Genomic DNA, 23856 nt, shown 5'->3' on the forward strand with positions numbered 1-23856 from the left:
TCTTTATGGACTTCTTTTTCCTCTTACATGGCAGATTGACAGAGCATTAGTTCAGTGTTAGGCTCCTGTGTTACTGCATCCCTTTTGCAGCTGCTTTTCCTAGTTCTCTGATACCTAGTGCTTCTGCATCCTTCTTACCTGTTGTCTTGCTGATACTGATTTGGTGTCTGAGCCCACAGCCATAGCAAACACAATTTCTTACTTCCCTAGCCACTTCTTACTTAGGCCTTTGGTAACACTTTCACGTTGGGTTTATCTATCAACTGTTTGTCACATGTAATTAGTCACCTCTTCTTCTAATCTCCAGGCCATCCCAGAGCCTGCAGGGCTATTGGCCTGTATGTATCATAGCTGGGCAGACATCCCTGCTGCTTTCTCTGTCATTGTTTTCCCACTCTCCACATCAGAATTGCTTTTTCATCTCATTGTCTTGTTTCCCTTGTCTCAGACTACAGGAACAGGGAAGTGTGGGCATGGCTCATTGCCTCCCCCACAGGCTGTTGCTTGCTCATGTAGTGCCTTTACCTGTTCAGTATTTGTTCATGTTCCCTCTCTGACATGGAACTGCTGATCATTTTTCAGACTCTTTACAGGAGAGTTTTCCAGGCCTTAGTTCATCACTTTTTCTGGAACATCTGTAGTTTTTACTATATATGTTACATATGATAACAGCTTATATACTCGAAATGCTGGCATTGGATGGATCCTGCTTGTCCCACTATTCAGTTTTCCCCCTCTTTAGTTCCTGTCTGTTAGTTCAATCTATTATTTTAGTTTTAGTTCTGTCTATCGGTAGTCCTTCTTGCTTCAGGTCTTGGTAATGGTGTGATGCTCAGTTGTTCTTGCCTTGCTGTTGTCCTAGTATCACTGAATATTTCCTTTCTTCTTTTTTCTGCCAGTCCACAACATATTCCCCTAGCATTTTTTTGGACAAATACCAAAGTGGATCTTCAAGCACAACACTGACTTCTGTTTTTTTTTCTAATGTCTCTTAAGTCTTCCTGGTCAATTAACTCTGTCTTATTCAGTCTTCACTTTTGCTGCTTCTTCCTTTTCCTTTAGGACACTAGATCTGACTCTCACCTACTGTCTTTGTCCTTGTTTCATCAATGTCGGTTCTACCTGCTTCTAACCCCGTGGGTGCCCTTAGGCCTGGCCTTTCAACAAGCAGAAGAGCAAACACGTTTTCATATTCTTCTGAACCTTGCTACTTCCTTTTTTCTCTGCCTGGAATTTTCCTTTATTTATGTGTGCTTTGAAAGTCCTTGTGGACTTAGGGCCTGGAAAACACAGACAGGCAGATAAGAAAATGATGTTTTCTCTGTAGAATGCAGATCACTTTGGTTTTGCTTTGCTTTTCACATTCTCCTTCACCTTTACTGCTGCAGAGACACAGATGGCAGAACACAAGAACTCTCTACAAGCTGCCTTGCAGGAAGACGCCGCTGCTCTAAAGGAGGAGGCTATGACTCTACATCAAGAGGTGGCATCTTTGGAAAGGAAACTCGAGAGCACTGAGAAGCAAAGAATGGATGTCCTGGTAAGGCTGGCAGATGCCATGAAGGGCCATTTTTTACATATTTTTTTGTCTTCTGTTAATTCTAGGGAGCAGCTTTTTACAGTGGAGAACTGGTTTTGGGTGGTCTTGTACAGGTTCAGTCGAAATCTGAGAATATATAGAGTACGCAAATGCTGACCAAGTTCCCCTCATTTTTCCCTTACTTCCACTCATCATTCCTTGTTACCCAGACTTTTGGTTCATGTAGCTGAATTAGCAGGGTTATCACCTTGGGTAAGAAAAGATAGTCCAGAAAGGAGAGATCGTTAAGATAACCAATATCACTGACTATGTGGAGAGACCACAGACCACTACAAGAGCAGAAGAATATTACTTATACCAGTGGTTGTTTTTTGGTTTAAGTTTTCCAGTTGTGTTCTTCTGAATAAGCAGGAAAAGATGCCGTAGTGATATAAAACTCAGTTATGATTCAGGGTGTTTATTTTCCTCAATTCTGAAGATTTCTGCCCTCAAAGCTTTAGTCAAAGTAATTTTCAAGCTCGTCTCCATTTGTGCTGCATAGTTTGGGCAATTATTTGTGTCCAAATCCATGTTTAGATTTCTAAATATCTGAATCTGGAAGAAGGGGTGAGAAGACAAAGTTTGCTAATAGTAGAAAGCTGTTCAACATTGCCATTCTGAGAGCAGACAGTAGGGGGAAAAAACAGAGAAATCTGAGAACCAAAAGTGCTAATCCAGATAAATATGTATGCCTGCAAGGGGAAAACTAGTTCTAATTTCAAACACGGAATGAAAGGCTGTGATCTGACCATTATTCCTTCAAGAGGGCACAGTGGGGTTCTAGACGATGGTACCATGAAAAGTCTACACAGTAGAGGTCAAAAAAAAAAACCCCAACCCCAAACCTGGGAAATCAAATGTTGGGGTTGTTCTCTCTTCCCTTCCTCCCTAATAGAACATCATCATGCCACTGCCTAAATCATGCTCAGTCTGGACTTTAAATCCTGGCTGCAGTTCTGACAGCTCCTCCCTAAAAGAACACACTAGAGCTAGAAGAGGTTCAGAGAAGGGCAAAAAGGAAGATGGAGCTGGCTGAGTAAGTGTCGTGGTTTAACCCCAGCCAGCAACTAAGCACCACGCAGCTGCTCACTCACTTCCCCCTGACCCAGTGGGATGGGGGAGGGAATCGGGGAAAAAAAAAAAAGTAAAACTAGTGGGTTGAGATAAAAACAGTTCAATAGAACAGAAAAGAAGAAACTAATAATTATAATGGTAACACTAATAAAATGACAATAGTAATAATAACAGGACTGGAATATGCAAGTGATGCACAATGCGATTGCTCACCACCTGCCAACTGACGCCCCATTAGTCCCTGAGCAGCGATCCCCCCACCCCCACTCCCCCCAGTTTATATACTGGGCATGACATCACATGGTATGGAATACCCCATTGGCCACTTTGGGTCAGCTGCCCTGGCTGTGTACCCTCCCAACTTCTTGTGCCCCTCCAGCCTTCCTGCTGCCTGGGCATAAGAAGCTGAAAAATCCTTGACTTAGACTAAACATTACTTATTAACAACTGAAAACATCAGTGTTATCAACATTCTTCTCACACCAAACTCAAAAACATAGCACTGTACCAGCTACTAGGAAGACAATTAACTCTATCCCAGCTGAAACCAGGACAGTAAGCTGGGAAAGATGCAACCTAAAGGGTGGTGCAGGAAAGGTCTACAACATCCCAAGAGGCAGGGAGATAGGGAGTAGCAGTTGTTCACTCTCTTTTCCAAGAGATGAACAAGAGCCATCTGATGAAGTGAGAGCCATGCTACAAGCAAATGACGGGAGGTGGTATGCTTACAACAGAGCAGACCTGTTGAAATCCTTGACAAAGCGTGTAGTAAATACAGCAGGTCTATATGGGGTTAGGAGGAGACTGTGAAAGTTCTCACAAGCCAGAACAGTGCTGGAGTTGGGGAGGGGAGGTATCATGTAAGTCTACTGCACTCCTAGGCTTTCTTCCCTGGGCATGCACTTACAGGCACCGTTACATACAGGATACTAGCCTAGACGTTTGAGCCAGTGCAGCTGTTCTTACATGATCAGTATTTTCCCACTTCTCCTTTTACAATGACTCCAAAAATCAGGTAGGGACACAGTTTGATAAATACAGTACAGCTCTCAAATCTTTTTTGAGTGATAGAGAAAATTTACATCAAACAGGGAAACCAACTGAAGAGCTTGAATTTTCTACTAAAAGCTAAAACTTCAGCCCTTGACTGCCACTGGAGCAGGAGTTCAAATTTAGCATGAAAACCAAACATACATAGATGGAATTATTGAATCTTTTCCTTCCTGTTTTGCAGCATGAACGGGACAGGCTGCAAGCACTTAAAGAAAAACTGGTATGGGAGATAAAATTTCTTCAGGAATCAGTCACAGCCTCCGAAACCCGAGCAAATACAGCAACAGATAGGAATCACTCCCTTGAACAAGAACTCCAAACTACACTATCTATCTTAAAAATTAAAAATGAGGAAGTGGAAACACAGTGGGAGAAAATCCAGATGCTACAGAAAGAAGCAGCAGAGGTAAAAGCTTTGCAGGAGAGTCTCACTCATATGACCGCCATCGTGTCAGAGAGGGAGGGAGAAATGAAGTTATACCAGGAACAGATGATAATGCTGGAAAAGCAGAAAGAAATGTATAAAACTACTGTCAATCAAGTTATTAAGGACATAACAGAGACAAAACAGAAGGTTGAATCCCAGCAAGAACACATACAGGAGCTGGAGAAGCAGCAAGAAAAACAAAGGATTGCTGTAAGCAAAATGAACAAAGACCTGGAAGAGAGAGATCAGGAGATAAGATCCCAGCAAGAACAGATACAGGAGCTGGAGAAGCAGCAAGATATGCTGAGGACTGCTGTCAGCAAGATGAGCAAAGAGCTAGAAGAGAAGGACCAGGAGGTCAGATCCCAGCAAGAACTGATAGCAGAGCTGGAGAAGCAGCAAGAAAAGCAGAAGACTAGTGTCAGCAAGGTGACCAAAGAGCTGGAGGAGAGGACCCAGGAGGTCAGATCCCAGCAAGAACAGATACGGGAGCTGGAGAAGCAGCAAGAAATCCTGAGGACTGCTGTCAGCAAGATGAGCAAAGAGCTGGAGGAGAGAGACCGGGAGATCGGATCCCGGCAAGAACAGATACAGGAGCTGGAGAAGCAGCAAGAAATGCTGAGGACTGCTGTCAGCAAGATGAGCAAAGAGCTGGAGGAGAGAGACCGGGAGATCCAATTCCAGGAGGGGAAAATAATTGTTCTAGAACGAGATGGTGCATCACAAGTGAGAAATCTGCAGGTGGATCTTGATCATATGAAAGGAAACTTGAAGGAGAAGAATTTGGAGCTTCTGTCTCTGACCCAGCAGATCCAAGCGCTGGAAATGGAGAGAGAACAGGTGAAATCTCTGCACGCGAGCCTTGGACACCTGAGGGCAGTTCTTAAGGACAGAGAGAGCGAGTGTGATTCTCAAAGGGATCAGTTAAGACTCTTGCAGCAGTACAAGGACCAGCAAGAGGGCTACCTGCAAGAGCTTCGTGGTACACTAGAAAAGATGACCCTTTCTTTATCTGAAAAGGATCAAGAGCTTGAGTCGCAACAAAAGCAAACCCGGGAAGCTGAAGAAGTCATGGAAATGCAGTTAAGGACTGTCCGTGACCAACTGGAGCAGACCTTAGGAACCTTAAAAGAAAAGGACAGACTCCTAGACATCCAAAAGCAACAGGCAAGGAGCTATGCGGAAAAAACAGAAGAACAGATGAATGTCTTGCACAGAGACTTAGAATACGCTACAGCAGTACTGAAAGAAAAGGATTTAATGATTGAATCTCAGAAGGAACTGATTGAGACCTTCCAAAAACAAGAGCAAGACTCTGGACAGCAGAAGGAAATTCTGCAGCAGCTTCAAGTGGCACTGAAGGAAAAAGAACAAGAAATGTTATCCCTTAGAAAGCAATGTGAGGCGTGGAAGGAAAAGGAGGAAAAGCGTGAAGCTGAGCAAACAAATCTCCAAGCAACAAAGCTGACTCTGAAAGAAAGAGAGGAAAAGATAGAGGTTCTGGAGGAAGCTCTCTCTAAGCTTCAACAGCAAAAGGAGGAGGCAGCGATGCAGACCAAAGCCATACAGCAAAAACTAGAATACGCTGCATCTTCTCTGGAAGCGAGAGATCAAGAGATAGTGTCTTTGCAAGAGCACGTCCAGGAGCTTCGAGAGCAGAAGGAGTTAGAAGGCAAGCAGGCCAAGAGTCTAGAGCAGGATCTAGACAAAATGAGCCAAATCTTGAAGGAGAACCATTTGGAGTTCCTCAGGCAGACAGAGCAAATGAACATGTTCCGGCTTCGTGAAGAAAGCACGAAAGCAGCTCTAACATCATGCCAGCAGCAAGTGGATCTGCTTGAGCAAGCGGTGAGGAAGAGAGATGAAGACAATGAAACTCTCATGCAAAAACTCCAGCGCCAAGAAGAAGAACTGAAGACCTTGCAGAATCTCCAGCTGCAGCTAACCAAGAAGAATGAAGAGGTTAGGCATGGCAGAGAGCCAGAGAAGCTCCTGGAAGAAGCCTTGCATGAGAAGGAGCAAGAGACCAAGGCTGAAGGTGAACTCAAAGAGTTAGAAGAGGAAGTAAGAGCTCTTCGGGAAGATCTCCAGCCTGTTCAGCCGACTCTGACAAAGAAGGATGAAGAGATCAAGAACCACAGAGACAGAGTCGGGTACTTAGAGAAGACTCTGAGAGAGAGAGAACAAGAGCTTAGGAGGCAGAGTGAGCTCTTGAAACAATTAACATCAGCTTTGCGATGGAAGGCTGGCGGGCAGACCCTGCAGAAACAAATCCAGAAACTCCAGAAATGGGAGGAAGAGGAAGCAGAGAAGAGGCGAGTTCTCCAGGAGAGAGACCGTTCCTTGCAAAGACAGAAGGAGCTAACGCAACAACTGGAGGATGAGCGGAAAGCCAAGGGGGAAGAGTTGGAGCGCACGATTGCTATTTTGAAGCAGACCGAGAGCAGAGAAGTCAAATGGAAAGAGAAGGCACAAGCACTGACTCTTGCCCTCACCAAGAGTGAAATGGCCAATGGGACTCTGAGGGAAGACATAGCCATCCTGCAGAGCATGGTTTCGGAGAGGGACACGGACCGGTTTCATCATCAGGTAGGCAGTGTGACTGATCGTCAGTCAACTAAAATGTCTAGAAAGGATTCTAATGATGATGCCCATAAAGATACGGGAATATATAGTCCCATAAATACATGACCTGCTTGGCCACAGAAACTGCGGTTGTAGCCAGCAGGCTTGCCTGTCTGCGTAGCTCAAGGCGTTCACCTGCTGAAATGTTTTCTGTCAGCCCCCGAACTACTGAAAGAACTACGGAGCTTGCTGTTAGAATTACCCCAAGCCCAAACGTTGGGGATGGGTAACTGGTTCTGTCCTGTGTAGGCAAGCTTAGCCAACGTGTCGTGGTTGGGGTTTGGCATGGAAAGGAAAGGGCACAGTTGACCAGACTAATGTAATAATATTCTTAGTAGAATTTTGTAATGATGGTTGCACAGCAGCTACGCTGACGGTGCTTAGAGGATGCTTTCAGAGATGTCGATTTCGGAGGTACAGCTTTTCTGGTGTATTAAATGGAATGGCATTCGTACCGTTGCCTGATCAGGTGAAGGGCTTCATTGCGCATTCAGGATGTACTTGTGCTGCGGTCCAAAAAGCATGAAGGCAAATCTGTGTGGATTTCTCCAAGGTGATCTGACTCAGGTACTGCTAGTGGGGCAGCCGCAAAAGCCTGTGCTGCAAACTTGCCTGGGACTCTCCCAGTACTTATAGCATTACGTTAGTATACAGGCATATAAAAAATGCTACTAATAAAATATTATATTTATGCATTATACATTTATACGTTACTTGAGAAATATTACTACCAGCCTGACCAGGATGACAGGTATTGTGAGCTGTTGATGAGAAGCAGAGAAGTGACAAGGGCAGGAAACATGAAAACAATGGGAGATTTCAGTTGCAACCATATAGATCAGGTATGCAACAGAATTAGATCAGATAATGCAGTTGCACTCATATAGATCAGTATAGTGCTGATATCAAGACTACATTTATAGATGCTGTCAGAAATTGATTCAAGGAGCAGTTCGTCAAGAAACCCATGAGAGGGGAGGTGGCTTTTGACTAGGTTCAGAGCAATGCACAGTGCTTGGTTGATAATGGTTTTTTTCAAAGAGCAGTTCTGTAACGATGATGTAACAGGTAAAGTGAATAGAGAACAAAACTACAGTATTTTATCACTGCAGAAATAAATGCTTCACCAACATCTTGCATATTGTTTGGTTGTCCAACAGAGTGTAGAACTATAGATAGGAGAATGAATATACAATGAAGGTCAAAGAGGATGACCAAAGATGTTAAATAACTTCCCTAAGAGGAACACGTAAATATGGAAGTCTTCATGATGGACAAGAAACGGCTAAGAGAGAGGGAGCTGGAAGTACTACAGACCTCTGTAAAACCATTAAGTGGCTGAATGGGAAATGAATGTTTCCAGACTCACTCAAAACCAGAATGGGGGGCACTGAACAAAACTTGCAGAAAACATTTCCAGAACAAACAACTCCATTTCTCCAAGGTGATCTGGAGGAGGGCCCCTAGGAAGAGAGTGTGTTGTTTTGGCCCGTCAAGCAGGAGGAGCAGAAGGGACTTGGCACTGTCCGTTCCCGAGCCCGGTCACTCTCCCCGACTTGTCGATTCTGTCCCTCCTAACCTTTATGGGGCACCAGCTCACATAAACTCCTCTCTGTATACCCAGCAGGCTATTGCAGAAGGGGAGCAGCTATCATGGCTCTCGGAGAAGAGGCTCCTGTCACAGCAGCTGGAATGTCTGCAGCGAGCAGTTGCAAGGCTGGAACTGGAGAAGGCGGAGCTGAAGCAACTCAATGCTGAGCTCAGGAGGACTCTCGAGCAGGTAAAACAGGCTTTCGCTGCCTCTGCAAAGCCTCACGGTCCTCTGGATCACACCCCATTTCCACAGACAGCACTTTGGAGTCCTCTGCTTGTTTGCTTCCCTCTCCCACTTCCCCCTGTGGACGCACGCTTTTGTATTTTCTCTCTCTTCTGGCCCCCCGTTGCCTTCACAAATGCGCATGTGCTCCGGTCCCACCCTTCTTGCCCCAGTGTCCCCATACACGCACGTTTGACGCTCTTGTGTCAGGAGCTGTTTCCTCTTGCTCTTTCTGTTCCATAGCCTACTTGGAGTGCTTTTTGCCTGCAGCATTCTCTGGGGCAATTAGCAGCCTCTGAGCAGAGCAGAAATCTCCTTGCCATGATGTCCAGAGCTCCTTTTGCTCCTTGTTTGGTGGCAGGTTTCTGTGACCCTTTCTCCTATCACCAACGTGCAGGTGGAACGTGAGCGGAGGAGACTGAAGAGATATCACAGTGGTCGGTCGCTGCCAGATGCCTGCGGATTTTCGCTCTCCGAGTCTGACGAGCACAAGATGGCTGCTTCTAGACAGGTGAGAACAGAATCTTCCTTGGTGGGAGGAGGGTCTGGCCATACAGAGGAACAGTGGCAAATCCCAGTGGCGGCATCCTCCCAGTATAGACCCAAGAGAAATGGAACGTAGACCATGGCCCTGGCCAAACTGGAGACCAAAAGGAAATCCTTGCATTTTCTTCACAGGAGGAGTCTCACGCTGGCTGCAGTCGTCGATTAGCTGAGTTGCAGAACCAGGTGAGGAGTAGGAAAGCTCTCGTCAAAAGCTGCCGTGGCTGTACTGAGGGGCACAGCTTTGCACGATGCTACAGCCCGAGTTTTGTTTGGCTGTCGGGAAGTGAGTACACCAGGCAGTGGAAATACCCAGTCAGTCAGACACATCTGTTGGCCATGGCCAAACAACATCATGCACCTAGGTCTAGTCTCTGGCTTGCCTAGAGGTCAGGCGTGGTGGGAGAGGGATTGGAGGAAGTGCAGAGAACTGGCACTCGCCTCAATATAGAGAAGATTCTAAGGATGTTCCCCTTGAGTCTTACTCATCTTGTTGACAGCTTCCATTTTCCCTTGACTCCGTTAACGGTAGAGCTTGCACTCTATCAGAGCTCCAGGGATCTGAGGCAGCGCCAGAGCTTACAGCCTTCGGGCAACCGTTAGTCTCCTCTTGCTATGCTGTGCTAATCACAATCCCAGTATCGGACCGAGTCGGAGGCCTAAGCACAGCGTGGACGCTTGTTTTATCAGTGTAAGAATGTACATCCCAGCTCCTGAACCCTATCGCATCCCTTGACAGCGGTACTGGCAGTAGCAGCAGTCGCCAGGCTCCTCTTCCACGTGCTTTTAAGGGTCTGGTACACCCTGGTCTCCCTGAGGAGGTGAATCTCTGCAGGTGTTCAGGGCAAACTGCCTGTAAGATGTATGCGAGTAAAGTACACGGTGCTCAGCTCTGGCAAGTGAGCCGAGCATACCGCTGAAGCCACCAAGTTATACCTTAAGGGTGTTTTCACCAGGAAGCCTTAGCGCCTGAAGTTCTGTTGCTACAGATAACGGGTTGAACCCCCTTCCCCCTGTGACGGTTGTGTCTGCCTGCACTGTGGACCTACTCCAGCAGTTCGGCAGGAAAATGAAGGTGCTCTGCCAAAGAATCGTCCTCAGCTGGCTAGTTGGGGCACTCCTCTGGGTCTGGGAAACAGCGGAACTGGAACTTGATCTCGCCCTTCCTGGGAGATGATTTTAGCATCAGATGGCTACTTCTCCCACGCATACCTCTGGGTTACCTACCAAAGCGTGGGAGGCTTCCAAGCCCTGTTGCACAAAGGTGCCCTTATTATTTCAGAGAGAAGGTCAGAGCTGTCCTTCTCTTCAGGGGTGGTGTTCCCTAGCCTACGCGTATTGTTTGCTGTGAAGTCCCTCTGATGTCTTGCTTTCCGTGCGCGCTACCAGCTTCTAATTCGGCACCTCGTGTTCCCCTTCTGGAGCTGGCTGCCCGAGTTTCCCACCTGGTCTGCTCTAGATGCTTAGCAGATTAAGGACCCTCTTTTTGTCTGGTTTGGCTTTACGTTGGCAGACCTTGGTATTGTAATTCAAACGGAGCAGGTTCCATAAGCCATAAAACTCCTTTAGGAATTGCTTCTGTTATTTGAGTTCATTTGCCACGAAAGAATATTTTTGTACTCCTAGCTCGAGGTTGGGTGTGGCATTCCCATGTGGCACAGAGCCCTTGGCAAAGCACATGTCACTTTGAAAACAGAGGAGAACCTCTGGCCTGAGCTGTTCTCCCCGAAACAGCAAAGCACCGAGCGCTGCTCCCAGTGCTGGCATCTCCTCTGCTCCAAAGCAGGCAGAGGGTAACATGCCAGATCTGCTGTGGCTGCGCTGCCCTGCAATGCTGACAGGAGGTGAGAGCAGCTGGGTCTCTCCCACCAAAAAGCCCAGCAGGCACAACCCGCTGTTGCCAGGAAATAATAAGAGTTTGAGGATTTTGAAGGCCTCAGCAGTCCTTTAAGGCTCCTTTGCCCCCTGGGCTGTGTTCATCAGTTTATGCTCTGCTCATTCGTGAAATGCTCTGAAGTTAGGAAGAGTGAGAGTTTTCTCCCGTTTCATGTGCTAGCTGTCAGGTCCCTAAAGTAGATCGTAACCGAACGGTTCTTCACTACCTTGTGTAAGCAGCAGTCCTCCTGCTGAGGAGAAAGCATGTGGAACTAAGGTGGCAGTAGCCCAAATCTCTCATTTGAAAAAAAGGGTTGGGTTACGAAATCCTGTAGAAACCTCTCTCTTTAATATGCATGTCATGTCTTGGTGTTGTGCCTTGTGAAGGGTATGCCAGAAAGAAACTCGGAATTGTCGGTAATCTGAGCTCAGTTCAGGGTGGCTCTGGCAACCTGTTAGTTCCCATTCCCCAAGGACAACGTGTTTGTCAGGGCTGGAGTTGGAGGGTGCGTCTTCCCTGACGGCCAGATCTGTGGAGCTACAGATGGTCCTAAGAGCATGGGCTTGTCTGAGCTCGGCCTTTTGCCTCTTTCAGGTGTCCCTTCTGCAGATGCAGCTGGCAGAAGAACGAAAATACAAGCAGGACTATATCGAGTGCTGTGCCAAGACCAGCCAGGAGCTGTCAGACCTTCACCAAGAGCTGTCTTACTCCTTAGCAGCTGTGGTCAGGGAGCCCAAAGCTGCTGTTCTGGAAGCAGAGGCCCGGAAGCTCGATCGGTCTCTGAACCTTAACATGGCACTAATATCTCTGGACCATCAGTCTCCTGAGAGGCATCTGTTGCATTCAATAGCCAGATCTGCCAGAAGCAATGATCTGAGGTAAAAGGACCAGTGCACAGGAAAAGGTCTCAGTAGGAGCCAAGTTGGAGACCTGCTGTAGCTGGTGACCTGTGGCAGGGGGCTTGGCTCAAGGCATGATTTCTAAAGTAAGATAAAAGTTCAGAACACAGTGTTCACTGCATGTTCCCCAGCAGAAGCAGTGGTGTGACAAAACTGGTGTGGGCTTGTGTGGATGGGGTCAGTTACAGGCCGGGAAAAGCAGGATGAACCTGATGAGGAGGTAAAATTTCTTCCTTTTCCGAAGCACTCCCTCACAGCATGCCTCATCAGTCTCCATGCAGCCCTCCACATTATGCTGTTGCTGTCAGTTTCTGTACTGTAAAAAAAGACTTTTTGTCTGGTTTTATTTTTTAAATAAACTTATTTATCCAAAACACTGCACAGGCTCTGAGTAGCAATCTCCTTGCAATGATGTCCTGTTGCTCCTCTCCTTTCTTCAGCAGCTGCTCCAGGTGGGCTTTCTCTGCGCTCAGCACCTCATTTGTTCTTTGTGATGGGTTAACCCTGGCTGGATGCCAGGTCCCCACCAAAGCCGTTCTATCACTCCCCCTTCTCAGCTGGACAGGGGAGAGAAAGTATAACAAAGAGCTTGTGGGTCGAGATAAGGACAGGAGAGATCACTCACCAATTACCATCACAGGCAAAACAGAGTCAGCTTGGGGAAAATTAACTCAATTTTTATTAAAAATCAACCAGAGTAAGGTAATGAGAAATAAAACCAAATCTCAGAACACCTTCCCTCCACCCTTCCCTTCTTCCCGGGCACAACTTCACTCCCCGATTCTCTACCCAGCCCCCCCAGCGGCACAGGGGGGTGGGGATGGGGTTTACGGTCATTTTATCACACGTTATTTTCTGCCGCTTCATCCTCCTCAGGGGGAGGACTCATCACACTCTTCCCTTGCTCCAGCGTGGGGTGCCACCCATGGGAGACAGTCCTCCATGAACTTCTCCAACGTGGGTCCTTCCCACGAACTGCTCCAGCATGGGTCCGTTCCATGGCATGCAGTCCTTCAGGAGCACACTGCTCCAGCGTGGGTCCCCCACGGGGTCACAAGTCCTGCCAGAAAACCTGCTCTGTGGGCTCCTCTCTCCACAGATCCACAGGTCCTGCCAGGAGCCTGCTCCAGCGCGAGGTTCCCACAGGGTCACAGCCTCCTTCGGGAACCCACCTGCTCCGGCGTTGGGTCCTCCACAGGCTGCAGGTGGATGGATATCTGCTCCACCGTGGACCTCCATGAACTGCAGGGGGACAGCCTGCCTCACCATGGTCTTCACCACAGGCTGCAGGGGAATCTCTGCTGCGGCGCCTGGAGCGTCTCCTCCCCCTCCTTCTTCACTGACCTTGGTGTCTTCAGGGTTGTTTTCTCTTAAATGTTCTTACTCCTCTCTCCGGCTGCCATTTGCATCTGTCCCAACTTTTTTTCCTTCTTAAAAATGTTATCACAGAGGCGTTACCACTATTGCTGATTGGCTTGGCCTTGGCCGGCTGTGGGTTGGTCTTAGAGCTGGCTGGTATAGGCTCTCTCTTGAACATAGAGGAAGTTTCCAGCAGCTTCTTACAGAAGCCACCCCTGTAACCCCCCCATGCTACCAAAACCTTGCCACACAAAGCCAGTACATTCTTTCACACAAGTTCAGCTTCTCCTGGCCAGAGATCTTTGCTCTCTCCAGCTCGTCCACTTTGCCTGACAGAACGTCATGCTCTCCTCCAGCTACAATCACAGAAGCACAGAGGAAATAAAATAACTGTAAGATTTACTCTGGAGGAGCTTTGGCTTGGACAGAGAAAAGAGCAACGTTTCCATATTCAGACAGTCACACTGTCCGAAGGCAAGAAGTCTGAGAAGCAGCAGCAGCTGGAGACAAACACCTGGCAAGATCTTTGACAACTCTGCTCACCTGCAACACAAGTTTGTTCAGCTGCACCTTATCCAACGCAAGAGCTTCATTGATGCTGCTCATGTTCGCTGCTGCAACGTGTAGATCGGCTATTTCAGCAGTCAGCTTATTCTGAGCCCCTGTCAACTCTGCTACTGACTGCTCTGCCTGAAGAGACAAAAGAACAACATGACAACAAAGACAGGAAAATCCCTGACCTCAAGCAGCAACTCTAGATCCCCTCTTGTGTCTCTGGCACACTCCCAGTTCAGCGTTCCCAACAAGCACGTGGGCACTAACTACACCGGAGAGCCTCTGTGGTCTGATCACCATTTTCCAAGAAGGACAACAACATTGTCCCTGTCTTCTACTGCCAGAAACAGCATCTGTGGTGGTCTTGCTATCACAACTGCCTCTCCCACAAGTGCTGCCTCGGAATAAGGTGACCATACCTTTTCCAGTGCCACGGTAAGCTCGTGTTTCTCTTGCTTCAGCAGATCCCTCTGAAGGTGCAATTCCTCCAGCATCTCTCTTGTGACTACCAACTCGCTCTGTAATAATGAGTGTTCTCCTTCAAGTGCAGCTATGTCCTTCAGTCTATGAGAAGGGGAAAGACAAACAAGTTTTTAATATAAAAACATTCTCATTTCCAAAACCAAGAGTACATCCTATGTCCCAGATATGGCAGTTTGAATTATTTCCAACAGCTTTCTATTTACACCTAAAGAATGCTGGAATTTCCTGACTAGAGCTGCATCACTCTTTGTCATAGCTGCAGGTGAAACGTTTGTCATAGAGCAAGTAAAACAAGCTTCCAGAAATCACAGGAAGTTTCCAAAAAGCTATCATCTCTTAGAGGCTATCTCTACGCTTCAACAGCAAAAGGAGGAGGCAGCGATGCAGACCAAAGCTATACTGCAAAAACTAGAATACGCTGAATCTTCTCTGGAAGCGAGAGATCAAGAGATAGTGTCTTTGCAAGAGCACGTCCAGGAGCTTCGAGAGCAGAAGGAGTTAGAAGGCAAGCAGGCCAAGAGTCTAGAGCAGGATCTAGACAAAATGAGCCAAATCTTGAAGGAGAACCATTTGGAGTTCCTCAGGCAGACAGAGCAAATGAACATGTTCCGGCTTCGTGAAGAAAGCACGAAAGCAGCTCTAACATCATGCCAGCAGCAAGTGGATCTGCTTGAGCAAGCGGTGAGGAAGAGAGATGAAGACAATGAAACTCTCATGCAAAAACTCCAGCGCCAAGAAGAAGAACTGAAGACCTTGCAGAATCTCCAGCTGCAGCTAACCAAGAAGAATGAAGAGGTTAGGCATGGCAGAGAGCCAGAGAAGCTCCTGGAAGAAGCCTTGCATGAGAAGGAGCAAGAGACCAAGGCTGAAGGTGAACTCAAAGAGTTAGAAGAGGAAGTAAGAGCTCTTCGGGAAGATCTCCAGCCTGTTCAGCCGACTCTGACAAAGAAGGATGAAGAGATCAAGAACCACAGAGACAGAGTCGGGTACTTAGAGAAGACTCTGAGAGAGAGAGAACAAGAGCTTAGGAGGCAGAGTGAGCTCTTGAAACAATTAACATCAGCTTTGCGATGGAAGGCTGGCGGGCAGACCCTGCAGAAACAAATCCAGAAACTCCAGAAATGGGAGGAAGAGGAAGCAGAGAAGAGGCGAGTTCTCCAGGAGAGAGACCGTTCCTTGCAAAGACAGAAGGAGCTAACGCAACAACTGGAGGATGAGCGGAAAGCCAAGGGGGAAGAGTTGGAGCGCACGATTGCTATTTTGAAGCAGACCGAGAGCAGAGAAGTCAAATGGAAAGAGAAGGCACAAGCACTGACTCTTGCCCTCACCAAGAGTGAAATGGCCAATGGGACTCTGAGGGAAGACATAGCCATCCTGCAGAGCATGGTTTCGGAGAGGGACACGGACCGGTTTCATCATCAGGTAGGCAGTGTGACTGATCGTCAGTCAACTAAAATGTCTAGAAAGGATTCTAATGATGATGCCCATAAAGATACGGGAATATATAGTCCCATAAATACATGACCTGCTTGGCCACAGAAACTGCGGTTGTAGCCAGCAGGCTTGCCTGTCTGCGTAGCTCAAGGCGTTCACCTGCTGAAATGTTTTCTGTCAGCCCCCGAACTACTGAAAGAACTACGGAGCTTGCTGTTAGAATTACCCCAAGCCCAAACGTTGGGGATGGGTAACTGGTTCTGTCCTGTGTAGGCAAGCTTAGCCGACGTGTCGTGGTTGGGGTTTGGCATGGAAAGGAAGGGGCACAGTTGACCAAACTAAGGGACTGACCTTAGCAGAATTTTGTAACGATGGTTGCACAGCAGCTACGCTGACGGTGCTTAGAGGATGCTTTCAGAGATGTCGATTTCGGAGGTACAGCTTTTCCAGTGTCTTAAAAATAACGGCATTCGTACCGTTGCCCGATCAGTCGAAGGGCTTCATTGCGCATTCAGAATGTACTTGTGCTGCGGTCCAAAAGGCCGGAAGGCAAATCTGTGTGGATTTCCCCACGGCGATGGGGAGGAGGGCCCCTAGAAAGAGAGTGTGTTGTTTTGGCCCGTCAAGCAGGAGGAGCAGAAGGGACTTGTCACTGTCCGTTCCCGAGCCCGGTCACTCTCCCTGACTTGTCGATTCTGTCCCTCCTAACCTTTATGGGGCACCAGCTCACATAAACTCCTCTCTGTATACCCAGCAGGCTATTGCAGAAGGGGAGCAGCTATCATGGCTCTCGGAGAAGAGGCTCCTGTCACAGCAGCTGGAATGTCTGCAGCGAGCAGTTGCAAGGCTGGAACTGGAGAAGGCGGAGCTGAAGCAACTCAATGCTGAGCTCAGGAGGACTCTCGAGCAGGTAAAACAGGCTTTCGCTGCCTCTGCAAAGCCTCACGGTCCTCTGGATCACACCCCATTTCCACAGACAGCACTTTGGAGTCCTCTGCTTGTTTCCTTCCCTCTCCCACTTCCCCCTGTGGACGCACGCTTTTGTATTTTCTCTCTCTTCTGGCCCCCCGTTGCCTTCACAAATGCGCATGTGCTCCGGTCCCACCCTTCTTGCCCCAGTGTCCCCATACACGCACGTTTGACGCTCTTGTGTCAGGAGCTGTTTCCTCTTGCTCTTTCTGTTCCATAGCCTACTTGGAGTGCTTTTTGCCCGCAGCGTTCTCTGGGGCAATTAGCAGCCTCTGAGCAGAGCAGAAATCTCCTTGCCATGATGTCCAGAGCTCCTTTTGCTCCTTGTTTGGTGGCAGGTTTCTGTGACCCTTTCTCCTATCACCAACGTGCAGGTGGAACGTGAGCGGAGGAGACTGAAGAGATACCACAGTGGTCGGATGCTGCCGGATGCCTGCGGATTTTCGCTTGCTGACCAGCACAAGATGGCTGCTTCTAGACAGGTGAGAACAGAATCTTCCTTGGTGGGAGGAGGGTCTGGCCATACAGAGGAACAGTGGCAAATCCCAGTGGCAGCATCCCCCCAGTATAGACCCAAGAGAAGTGGAACGTAGACCATGGCCCTGGCCAAACTGGAGACCAAAAGGAAATCCTTGCATTTTCTTCACAGGAGGAGTCTCACGCTCGCTGCAGTCGTCGATTAGCTGAGTTGCAGAACCAGGTGAGGAGTAGGAAAGCTCTCGTCAAAAGCTGCCGTGGCTGTACTGAGGGGCACAGCTTTGCACGATGCTACAGCCCGAGTTTTGTTTGGCTGTCGGGAAGTGAGTACACCAGGCAGTGGAAATACCCAGTCAGTCAGACACATCTGTTGGCCATGGCCAAACAACATCATGCACCTAGGTCTAAGTCTCTGGCTTGCCTAGAGGTCAGGCGTGGTGGGAGAGGGATTGGAGGAAGTGCAGAGAACTGGCACTCGCCTCAATATAGAGAAGATTCTAAGGATGTTCCCCTTGAGTCTTACTCATCTTGATGACAGCTTCCATTTTCCCTTGACTCCGTTAACGGTAGAGCTTGCACTCTATCAGAGCTCCAGGGATCTGAGGCAGCGCCAGAGCTTACAGCCTTCGGGCAACCGTTAGTCTCCTATTGCTATGCTGTGCTAATCACGATCCCAGTATCGGACCGAGTCGGAGACCTAAGCACAGCGTGGACGCTTGTTTTATCAGTGTAAGAATGTACATCCCAGCTCCTGAACCCTATCGCATCCCTTGACAGCGGTACTGGCAGTAGCAGCAGTCACCAGGCTCCTCTTCCACGTGCTTTTAAGGGTCTGGTACGCCCTGGTCTCCCTGAGGAGGTGAATCTCTGCAGGTGTTCAGGGCAAACTGCCTGTAAGATGTGTGCGAGTAAAGTACACGGTGCTCAGCTCTGGCAAGTGAGCCGAGCATACCGCTGAAACCATCAAGTTATACCTTAAAAGGGTGTTTTCACCAGGAAGCCTGAGCGCCTGAAGTTCTGTTGCTACAGATAACGGGTTGAACCCCCTTCCCCCTGTGACGGTTGTGTCTGCCTGCACTGTGGACCTACCCGCTGTTGCCAGGAAATAATAAGAGTTTGAGGATTTTGAAGGCCTCAGCAGTCCTTTAAGGCTCCTTTGCCCCCTGGGCTGTGTTCATCAGATTATGCTCTGCTCATTCGTGAAATGCTCTGAAGTTAGGAAGAGTGAGAGTTTTCTCCCGTTTCATGCGCTAGCTGTCAGGTCCCTAAAGTAGATCGTAACCGAACGGTTCTTCACTACCTTGTGTAAGCAGCAGTCCTCCTGCTGAGGAGAAAGCATGTGGAACTAAGGTGGCAGTAGCCCAAATCTCTCCTTTGAAAAAAAAGGGTTGGGTTACAAAATCCTGTAGAAACCTCTCTCTTTAATATGCATGTCATGTCTCGGTGTTGTGCCTTGTGAAGGGTATGCCAGAAAGAAACTCGGAATTGTCGGTAATCTGAGCTCAGTTCAGGGTGGCTCTGGCAACCTGTTAGTTCCCATTCCCCAAGGACAACGTGTTTGTCAGGGCTGGAGTTGGAGGGTGCGTCTTTCCTGACGGCCGCATCTGTGGAGCTGCGGATGGTCCTAAGAGCGTGGGCTTGTCTGAGCTCGGCCTTTTGCCTCTTTCAGGTGTCCCTTCTGCAGACGCAGCTGGCAGAAGAACGAAAATACAAGCAGGACTATATCGAGTGCTGTGCCAAGACCAGCCAGGAGCTGTCAGACCTTCACCAAGAGCTGTCTCGCTCCTTAGCAGCTGTGGTCAGGGAGCCCAAAGCTGCTGTTCTGGAAGCAGAGGCTCGGAAGCTGGGTCAGCCTCTCTGAACCTTCTTTTCCTGTAGAAGAGCAGCTGCAGCATCCCGGCGTTCCAGCCTGGTGCCCTTCCCGGAAACGTGTTATGTTTTGCTGTGGGAAATGGGGGTACATCTGTTCTGTTTGCGTTGGGAAGCATTTCCTAGCGACACGGATTTTAAAAATTATTTTTTTTAATAAAAGAGATTTTGCAGGACTGCCCTTTTCCAACGGGGGTGTATTGGTTCTGTTTACGTTCGCAAGCATTGCCTAGTGCCAGCGATGTTTAAAATTTTTTTTTAATCAAAGAGATTTTGCAGGACTGCACTTTTTTAGTGGGAAGAAGCAAGGGCTAGGCAAGCCTGGGGCTTAGGCAAAGCTTGTACTCTCTTTTTCACTTGCACAAGTAAGCTGTTCCGAGCTGCTGTACGATGTAACCTCTTGAGTTCGGAAGGGCTCTTCCCTGGGCCGAGAGAGGGAAACCCGGAGGTGGGAGCAAGAGGAAGGGGTGAAGGGCGCAGGCCAGGGATGGGAGGTGGGGCGAGAGCGCGGCGTTTTTTCCCTCCCTTTCCTCCCTTTTTCCGTCTTTTCCTTCCTTTTTCCTTCCGTGCTTCGGCACAAGGAGCGCCGGTCCTCTCCCGAGGTGATTTGCTTTCAGCTTTGTTGCTGCGACAGCCAGCCTGAGGGACAGCTCGGTTGTTCTCCGAAGGGAGGGCGGGGGTCACAAACGCCAGCCCTTGCCAAGCTGGAGGCAGGGGATGGGATGGGATGGGATGGGATGGGATGGGATGGGGCTGAGGCGGGACTGAGGCGAGGCGAGGCGGGCTGAGGCGGGGCTGAGGCGGGCCTGAGGCGGGGCTGAGGCGGGACTGAGGCCGACTGAGGCGGGACTGAGGCGGGGCTGAGGCGGGACTGAGGCGGGGCTGAGGCGGGACTGAGGCGGGACTGAGGCGAGGCGAGGCGGGCTGAGGCGGGGCTGAGGCGAGGCGGGCCTGAGGCGGGCCTGAGGCGGGCCTGAGGCGGGCCTGAGGCGGGGCTGAGGCGGGACTGAGGCCGACTGAGGCGGGACTGAGGCGGGGCTGAGGCGGGACTGAGGCGGGGCTGAGGCGGGACTGAGGCGGGGCTGAGGCGAGGCGGGCCTGAGGCGGGCCTGAGGCGGGCCTGAGGCGGGCCTGAGGCGGGCCTGAGGCGGGGCTGAGGCGGGGCTGAGGCCGACTGAGGCGGGCCTGAGGCCGACTGAGGCGGGACTGAGGCGGGCTGAGGCGGGACTGAGGCGGGCCTGAGGCGAGGCGGGCTGAGGCGGGACTGAGGCCGACTGAGGCGGGACTGAGGCGGGCTGAGGCGGGACTGAGGCGTGACTGAGGCGAGGCGAGGCGGGCTGAGGCGGGGCTGAGGCGAGGCGGGCTGAGGCGGGACCGGCGGGTCTGACGGCGGTTCGCGTCTCCCCGGCAGTGACGGTTGTCAGCGGGCTCATCATGGTGCTGCTTTTCTTCTCGGAGCTGCAGTACTACCTCACCAAGGAGGTGAGTGAGTGGCGGCGGCGGCGGCGGAGGCCCGGCCCGGCCCGGCCCCGCGGTGCTGCTTCTGGCCGGGGCGGCCCTGCGGCCCGGGGCGGCCTGCCGTGCCCCCGCACCCCCGCCGAGCCGCCGCCTCCTCCGCCGCCTCCTCCGCCGCCTCCTGCGGGCTGCCCACGCGGCAGCTTCACCCGCCGCAGATCTGCGTGGGGTTTTTTTCTTTCTCCGAGCTGGTGGCCTTGAGGCCGGGAGCGGGCTGCCCTCCCCCGAAAGCCGCTTGGCGCCAAGGGTGGCTTGTGGCTTCCTGTACCGCGGTGGCAGGAGAGCGTCTCAAAGGCTCTTCTCGCTGCCTCTGCCGCCTACGAGCAGGCCATGCAAAGGAAAGCAAGGAAGCGCGGGAGCCCCCGTCCCCACCCCAGGTTCTAAGATTCCCAAGTTACTACCTTTCTTAAAAGAAAGCGTTAGAAATGGCAAGCGCTTGGCTGCGGTGGGAGGCAGCAGCTCAGGTGTCTCTTGAATCCCACCTCTTAAAAATCAGCTGGTGAGCCAGAGCAGTCGCGGGAAAGAAAGAGGCCTTTTGATGGGCTTCCGAGTGAAACAGGACTCTCCGTTTTTCCCTTGTTCCTAGGTTCATCCGGAACTGCGCCTTGACAAATCAAGGGGAGCTAAACCGAAGACCAGTCTCGATGTTCTTCTTCCGCACGTGCCTTGTGCTTGTGAGTCAGCCGTCTGAACGTTGGGGATAATTTGCATACTTGCCGAGGGCCCGACAGGCTCGGTGTGCCCGGTGCTTCCGAGTGCTGCGCTGCTGCCTGGGCCACGGGCAGGGAGGAATTGGTGATCCCTGGTGGTTACGCAGCGGTTCCAGCCAGGCCCGCTGGGCGCTTAAACCGGCGCTTCCAGGCAGGCTGTATTACCTTTTGAGATGATACGTGAGGCTCAGGTATAAACCCGCTTACGTTTCTGTTCGGTGTGGTGCTTTGTCAGAGAGCTCGGTCGTACTGAAAACGCTGGCACAGCGTTCGGTGTTCGCTTGGGACTCGAGATTGGACTGTACTGTTGTTGAAACGCTTTAGAGTCTCCTTGGGAAGTTACTTGGCGAGGCGCAACTTTTCCGTGGTTTTTGTACTTCAGTTCTGACTGTTAACGCCAACGCCACGTGATAACCTTTGCCCCGAGTTTTTAAAACCGGAGTGAGCCTTGATAGTCGGGTTACCTTTTAACTAAATTCAAAACAAAGCTGCAGGGTGAGGCGACGGAAAATTTTGCAAGTCTTCCTGCGTACCGCTGCTGTGCACGTTATCCGACTGTGCGCTAATCTTCCCTGCCTCTTGTTCTGTTGCGGTAATTCCTTTGGGTAGTGCGTTGGGCTCTAATTGTAGTGAGTCTGACTTCCTCGTGACCCCCCGAGATATTGTTGGTCTTTGCCTTCCTCACGTTTAAAAGGGCGCGGGAAGGCCAGAGAGTTTGGAAGCCCCTGCTGTTTTGTGCAGAGAAGCTGTCAGTCTTCTAAGAGAGCGTGTAGCCGGCAAGCGCATCACGGTGCTTCGATACCAGGCCGAGACGCCAGACCTTCTCCGTCTTCTTTGTGAAAAGGGGTCACGAGGAAATGTGCTGATGGGGAAGGGGGAAGGGTGAGGGGGTAGAGGTAGGAGGCAGCTTTCAACCAATTTGAAGCTTAACTCCTGTGCTCCTGGGAATGGTTATGGGCTTTGAGGGGTTTGGTTTTGGTTTCTTTTGCCTTAAGCGTATTACCTCTCAGGGTAACGCTTTGTGGGCAGCTGGAAACCGTCCTTCTGGTGCACCAAACCCAACCCCGTATTTGGAAGGGTCGTTCAGGGTGCCGCAACGTGCGTTTTATTCCCTGTACGTCACTTGTCCCCAGCCATACGCCCTCTTCCGCTTTGGCGCGTTCTTACCGCCCTCGCTGAAAGAGTCTGTATTTTCACTGGCTGAATGCTTCCTCAGCCTGCCGCAGGCCGTAACAAACGTGTGTTTATAGACCGCTTTCCTTGCTCACTGATTTCAGATTTGAGCATCGATGCCAGGGACGTAGCAGGAGAGCAGCGGCTGGATGTAGAGCACAATCCGTTTAAACAACGTTTGGATAAAGCTGGCAATCGTGTGAGTCCGGAGGCCGAGAGCCACGGTAAGGTGCTATTCTGCCTTTCTTGGGTGGACGCTCTTGTCGTCTTTCCATCACCGTATGCCTGCTTTGAGATTCACGGGAACAAGTGACAGCTGAAGAGCATTTAAAGACCACAAACTTTTGAAGAGTTTATAGCACGCAGATCTATTAAACTGGCCGATCAGGCGAACTCCTGTTATACTGGCAGCTTTTGCGAGGCAGATCTCTGCCTAGTCCCTCTGAAATGGCGACGAGGACTCACGGATGCATTTCAGGAATAAAGCTGCTGCGTGAATGGTCTTTTACGACTAGGAATCAAGCAGCTGTTCTGGCAAAACTTGGCTTTGGTTGTACCTTTAAATCGCAGCGGGCTGGCAAACGGGACGACCTGGTTAGAGGAAAGAGCCTCTCTCCAGTCCAGGGAAGGCTCCAGTGACTCGACCCTTAAGCCCAAGCTTGCACCTTACTGCATTCACTTTGTGTGTGTTAATGCCTACCTAGATAAATATATTTTAGTTGGTTTATCGGTTACAGGTTGTAGTAAGTGGTCCTTGGCTACATAAACCTCTCCTTTCCATTCGTTTTGTGTTATGACTCATCGTTGGGCTTCAATACAAACCAGAAACGATTCTGGCAAAGTGTTGCAATCTAACAGTAATACTGTCCCGACTTTTCCTTTCCAAAGCACGAGCTCCTTACTACTTTTTCTGGGAGATGGTGTAGTTCTACGTGTCGGCAGGAGCTGAATTTGTTGATTTGTATCGCTCGGATTGAACTTTTCTGTTCTTGAAGTTGCAAGGCTAAACTAAGCCAAGAGCTGAGCGATTGGTAGGTACGGGAGTTTCTCCTGCTGCCACGGGAATGTGGTGATAGTGCTGTTACTGCCGTGTTCGCTTAGCAGCCTTTCTGTATTCAGAGGTTGTGGCGTGACAAATGTAACGCCCGGGGACAAAACCAGCTGTTCTGTATCTAATTCTCTGTTAACGCATGTAGGCCTCCTGCCTTACTTGTATTGCCAGTCTCCGTTGGCATTACTCCGTTGGAAGCGGTTGCTCTGGCTCCTTGTGTGATCGATGGAGAGGAGGAGAAACTCGTAAGGAGCAAACGGTCTCGCCTGGAAGAGGCATTTCAAAAGAGATCAGATGCATTGCAGGCAACAAGCAATTTCTTCTGCTGTCTGGAGAAAGCACGCGGCTAGTTTGGTTTCCATCACCCGT

General features: G+C 49.9%; 2 protein-coding genes across 2 annotated transcripts in view; both read left to right on the forward strand.

Annotated features, from left to right (window-relative positions):
* Positions 1-12288, forward strand: part of LOC142045242 (uncharacterized) — a 36455-nt gene extending 24167 nt beyond the window's left edge. Inside the window, exons 26-31 of the mRNA XM_075058524.1 lie at positions 1389-1540; positions 3888-6722; positions 8383-8538; positions 8972-9085; positions 9253-9303; positions 11588-12288. Of these exons, the coding sequence (XP_074914625.1) occupies positions 1389-1540; positions 3888-6722; positions 8383-8538; positions 8972-9085; positions 9253-9303; positions 11588-11875 (3596 nt within the window). The 3' untranslated portion in view covers positions 11876-12288. The remainder of the gene's footprint in view (positions 1-1388; positions 1541-3887; positions 6723-8382; positions 8539-8971; positions 9086-9252; positions 9304-11587) is intronic.
* Positions 12289-14540: 2252 nt separating this feature from the next.
* LOC142045224 (uncharacterized) lies at positions 14541-15876 on the forward strand. The gene has a single exon (XM_075058484.1). The coding sequence runs from the start codon at positions 14671-14673 to the stop codon at positions 15811-15813; it is 1143 nt and encodes a 380-aa protein (XP_074914585.1). The 5' UTR covers positions 14541-14670; the 3' UTR covers positions 15814-15876.
* The last annotated feature ends 7980 nt before the right edge of the window (positions 15877-23856 follow it).

The sequence above is a fragment of the Buteo buteo genome, chromosome 2 (genome assembly GCF_964188355.1).
Source record: "Buteo buteo chromosome 2, bButBut1.hap1.1, whole genome shotgun sequence".
Classification (NCBI taxonomy): Eukaryota; Metazoa; Chordata; class Aves; order Accipitriformes; family Accipitridae; genus Buteo; species Buteo buteo.

Coding starts and splice junctions, on each gene's coding strand:
- LOC142045224 (XM_075058484.1), top strand. CDS start 14,671: ATGCAGACCAAAGCTATACTGCAAAAACTAGAATACGCTGAATCTTCT.